Source organism: Austrofundulus limnaeus, unplaced genomic scaffold, assembly GCF_001266775.1.
Source record: "Austrofundulus limnaeus strain Quisiro unplaced genomic scaffold, Austrofundulus_limnaeus-1.0 Scaffold113, whole genome shotgun sequence".
NCBI classification, from domain to species: Eukaryota; Metazoa; Chordata; class Actinopteri; order Cyprinodontiformes; family Rivulidae; genus Austrofundulus; species Austrofundulus limnaeus.
In genome coordinates, this window is record NW_013952515.1 from 1,796,718 (window position 1) to 1,801,767 (window position 5,050).

The window sequence follows — 5,050 nt, forward strand, 5'->3', positions numbered from 1 at the left end:
CTTTTAAATGTAACACAAAACAGTTTATTCTTTGGTGTTTATTCCATATTGTTTTGAAATTCGAGCGCTTTGATCTCAGAGTACAATGCTTTTAATATGGCAATAATTTAGAAAATTATGCTTACTCATTTACTACATTGTGCTTATTATACACTCCSAGATCTCAGTCCTGTGTCCTCCATGTTTTAGATGTTTCATTGCGTCAACAAATTTGATTTGGATAAATGAGTCACAAACAGGTTTCTGCAGAGTTTCCTAACTGTTAAAAAAAGTCAATCTTAGCGACAAACATTTTTTAAAAATATCTTGCTATCAAGAGTAAATCCCTTAGTTCAATACAAAAAATGATAACTAAAACACATACAAAGTGTTAAAATAAACATGAAGAATTATCATTTCACCTCTTTSTGGTTTCCTCCCTTCATAGGAGCATTTGTAAAGAAGACCCGGGGAACCTCAACGCCTGGGCCAATCTGGGTTATGTGTACGACTTCCAGGGGAGAGAGCTGGAAGCGGGGGAATGTGTGGACAAAGTGTCCCAGCTCATGGGCATCGGAGCCGGAGAGGCGTCCCAGGAGCAGACCAGGCTCCTGGCCGCACGCTGCCTGGCCGAGCAGGCTTACGTTTACCCTTACGACGTGGAGCTGGACAGCGACGACCACTTGAGGGAGAGGCTGATGTCGGCGCTGATGTTTTACAACCGAGCTCTGCATTACGGAGGTCACCTGGTAAGGCGGTGCACACGAGTACTCAGAAAGTTGATGCGATAAACTTTACTACAGGAACATGAGGTGCAACGAAACAGACTTGTTGAGCACCATTCCTCGACTTGCCCTTTTGATAAATGGTGCGCGGTCCAGGTTGTGCTAGTCATAATTATGTATTCACACTTAAATGAGTCACTTTACAAACAGTATTTTACTGGTGTTACAGGATCTGGCTTCATAGAAAGCATAAAAAATATATTTTATAAAKTCAGATATCTGCCCAATACAAGCTAAGTCTACTTGTTTGAGTAGAGAAGTTTTCAAAGTGTCTGAGCTGCTGTTCTTTTATTACTTTAGGTATCAACTGAAGAAAAAAGAAGCTGGTATTTTAAAATGGCAACCATTTATGCAAGGTAAAGTGGTGAACMCAACAATTCCAGATAAATGTGGCTAAACAGAGAGAAAATATTTAAGCTGTTTTCCTCTTGCAGACTGGACCACATCATAAAGACTAAAGAGGATTCAGAATACTCCAGACTCTTTCACTATAATAAGGGACTTCAGCTCCTAAAAGAAGCTCTGGATTCTGAAACAAAACAGCACAAAGGTAAGTGTGTGATGTTTGTGAGTGATAAAATGATGTCTTGATTTAGAAGTTTAAAAAGAACATAGAGTAGTGTGTCTTCATTCTCTCCTATCAGCTCTGTCCTGGTGTTATGTTGGCATCATGTTGGAAAGGAAAGGCGAGTTTTCTTCTGTACCAATGTCCATTCAYGACTGCGGCTTCTCTGCTTCTGATCCTCTGTCTTGCTATGCAACTGTAAGTTAATTCACATATTTAAACATTTCACCAAAAATCAAGCAAAGGTCTCATCCTGTGTCTTGTTTTAAGACTTTCAAGGGGGGCATTATGCAAAATTTGACTTGAGCTTTATATTATATTATGTCATTCCCTCCACAAAAACATACCCAGAATGTTGCTTTGGAGCTGCCTAAAATCTTGCTGGTACAAAGCTCCACCTGTTTACCCAAAGCACCTCCCTGGAGCTCAGTCCCGAGCCAAGGTCCCGCCCCACAGAACACCCCTCCCCCACATCTTCACCAGACTAGCAAAATGCATCGTAGATGTCCATGATTTTTATTGCAAAACATAACATCATGATGATCATGATGCATATTTAAAGTTTCTTCACAAAAAGGTAGCCTAACATTGACATATGTATGAGAGGATGACTGGGAGATATGTAAAAGCCACTGTACTTGCGTTGATTCTTCAGGAAACGTACTTTCCAGGTCCAATGTGGGATAGTTTGAGCAAATTTCAACTGTATCCTGAGTTGCCATTTTCCAAAACTGATGTCATAAAATGTTGCTTCTTTTTCTACAACAAAATACAACACTCTTATGAAAGGTTGCAAACAGCATGAAGCATTGCTGTGAAGATGTGCTGAAGTGGGAGTGTCAGAAATGGAAAGAGACAGAGGCCAATTTCAAGGTGTTTAGATAGACTATGATGAAAAAACTAAATTTATTTTTGATGAATACAGCATTTTCATAACAATTTAAGGTAACAATTGAGAACTGAACTATGTGCCTGCAAAATACAAAATACCCCTCTTAAAATTTAAACAGCTGCCACCTTGTGTATGTCCARTTGACCTAAACTATCTTTGCCTTCAGGCCATAAATGTTGCCAGTGATGATGCCATCATTCTGAACCTTCTTGCCAAARTCTTCTTCCTGCTGGGCAAGCACGACATGGCCACAGGTATCTGCAACATGGCTCTGGACGTTCTGCCAGATCCGGAGCTCAACTGGCAGGCTTACTGCACTCGAGCCAAGGTACTGCATCAGACTCATGTCGACTCGTGTTAGGATACAAATAATTTTAAATCAATGCTGAAGCAACTTTGTTCCAGCTATAATACCTTACACTACATTTACCTGCAATTGCAATTGATKAGACATGGTAWAAGCAAAGTGATATACTGTWTATATATTTTTTATTTTAGATCAATATGATCCTGTAYGCCAGGGATCTTGACAAAGCAAAACATGGAAAAGGAGGAGTCCCAGACAGGCAGATGCTAAGTGAGGCGAGAAAAGACTTGGACAAGGTGCTAAGTGTGCGTCCATGTCTGAGGATTCATCTGGAGATGGCCCAGGTAAAACTTTAACGGAGGTCATGAAGCTCAGAGAYCCCGATAAAAACAGGGTTTTAAGAAATATGCTTTTCCTTTTAGGTATACTACTACATGGGCGTAGATGCTCTTAGGGAGAGYCTTTTGGTGGACGAGAGTTCAATAAACAGTGCTTTGGTGAGTTTGTCTCACGCCCTCCAGTTTGAGCTGGGTGACAGCTTATGGGACCTCCATGTGCTCAGAGGGCGCTGCCTCCTGCTGAAAGGTGAAGAGCACAACGCTGCAGACTGTTTCAAGAAGGCCATGGACTTGGAGAGACCRGGGACCACAGACACCACAGCCCTGCGCTGCCTCTTACAGACGCTCCTGGCTCTGTTCATGCTGGATGGTAACGAGTCGGGTCCTGCCATCACCCAGCTGGAACTGTGGGTRAACAAGGCAGAGCAGCGTTACCCACAGGACAGTTTGGACTCTGAGCTGAAATGCTTGTACAGAACACACACCGAGGAGGTCACAGAGTTATCAAAGAMCCTGATCAGGACAGGACGTCTGGGCCTCGTAAAGAGGCTACTGGGGGCCGTGGTGCCCAAACAGTTCAGTAAGAAAAAGGCYCTAGCAAGGTCCTTTTCATGTTTATGAAGCAACAAAATGAAAGATGACCACAACACACACACACCATAAAGTGATCAAGCAAAGACTTGGCATCAAATGTGAAAGAAAATATCACCATAGTGAAAGAAAATATTGTTAAGCTGGTTYGTTTACCATGTTATGTGCTTGAACCATATGGAGAATGTACCAATGCATGGAAATGAATAGTAGGTTTGGTCTCCATGCTGTCARTCATGGTCGGCTCCATATGGGTAGTGAAGTGGTGGCAGTGGCACGGGTCCCTCCTGCTGTGTCATCTGGTAGACCATGGCTGGATGTTGTTCTGAGCTAGTCCTAGTTGCCTGAACAGAGYGTCGAAGATAAAAATAAGTTTTCTCCATGGCCTCCCCCTTAACTCGAAGCAACTACGCAACACGGTCCATGTAATTCTTATGAGGAATAAGCAAATTAAGTTCGCTCAACTCAGATTTTCGGTGCCTGGACCGCGTTGAATAGGCACTCCCAAACAAGGCAAACCGCCCCTGGAGCTAGGCCTCTCCATCGGCACAGGACCAGTCAGTGAAGTCTCTCGGTCACCCAGATCAAGCTCTCATAAATGGAACGTCGGGGTCACCATCCTGAAAGAAAGTATTGTTAGGCGTGTTTGTTTACCATRTTATGTGCTTGAACCATACGGAGAATGTACCAATGCATGGAAATGAATAGTAAAGAGAGCCTACAACACCCCAAGAGCTGCTCGGTCTGAAGGCATTTAATGAGTTGTGTTCAGGCCCCGAAAATCCGGAAATCAGTTTAATATAACAGGAGCTTCAAGACATGACTCCGCCTATTTTATTACGTCATCAGGAAAGGGTCCCTAACCCACTTCAGTCATATCTCCAGACAATAATAATTTGCTCTAATGAAGATGAACAATTCAGTTATGTTTTCAGGCATGTGTCTATCTACATAAATTTCTTCAAACTAACAGATTTTAGTGAACAATTTGATTCTTCAAAGACAAAACTGTGATGCTTTTGCATTTTCTTCATTTTTCTTAATACATTTCTGAAAGAAATGTCTTTGTTCCACCGGTGGGCAAAAACTGTGCAGTTTCTGCCTTTAAAAGTTCCCAGAAGCCACCGGGGGCTTTTATTTTGAAAACTAGGGTGTAAGATGATATTCTCTAGTTCTTACATTTAGTTTGACMACCTTACAAAAAATTTAAAAAAATGCTGAAAGGCTTTGAGAATTTCAGGGRCAACTTTTAAGAGGTTAAATCAGTGTCTGTTTTGTGAAAGTGAACAAAAAGACACTGTTTAAGAAGAGATTTGGGTCAACAAGGTCAGATTTTTTTTTAAATCTAAAACTTCCCATGATCCCAGTTTACATCATTGATGATAAGTCCAGCAGCACCACAAAATGGTGCATTAAGGACAAAATTAGTTTTTTATTCTTTTTTAAGCCATTGTTTTTTTTACTCTTACTATGCAGTTGTTTTGTAATGATGGAAGGAGTGGCCTTCAAGAACATCTCAAAGTTGATTGGAACTTAAAAAATGGAAACTATTGTGTGTGTGAAATTATATTTAATGTCCTCAGTGTAGTACAG

The 5,050-nt window shown here is 41.3% G+C and overlaps 1 protein-coding gene across 1 annotated transcript in view; it reads left to right on the top strand.

Annotated features, from left to right (window-relative positions):
- The window catches only part of ttc22 (tetratricopeptide repeat domain 22), a 5,681-nt gene extending 1,492 nt beyond the window's left edge, over positions 1-4,189 (top strand). The window contains exons 2-8 of the mRNA XM_014014300.1: positions 428-728; positions 1,065-1,120; positions 1,199-1,314; positions 1,409-1,527; positions 2,388-2,549; positions 2,720-2,872; positions 2,951-4,189. Coding sequence (XP_013869754.1) covers positions 428-728; positions 1,065-1,120; positions 1,199-1,314; positions 1,409-1,527; positions 2,388-2,549; positions 2,720-2,872; positions 2,951-3,487 — 1,444 coding nt within the window. The 3' untranslated portion in view covers positions 3,488-4,189. The remainder of the gene's footprint in view (positions 1-427; positions 729-1,064; positions 1,121-1,198; positions 1,315-1,408; positions 1,528-2,387; positions 2,550-2,719; positions 2,873-2,950) is intronic.
- The last annotated feature ends 861 nt before the right edge of the window (positions 4,190-5,050 follow it).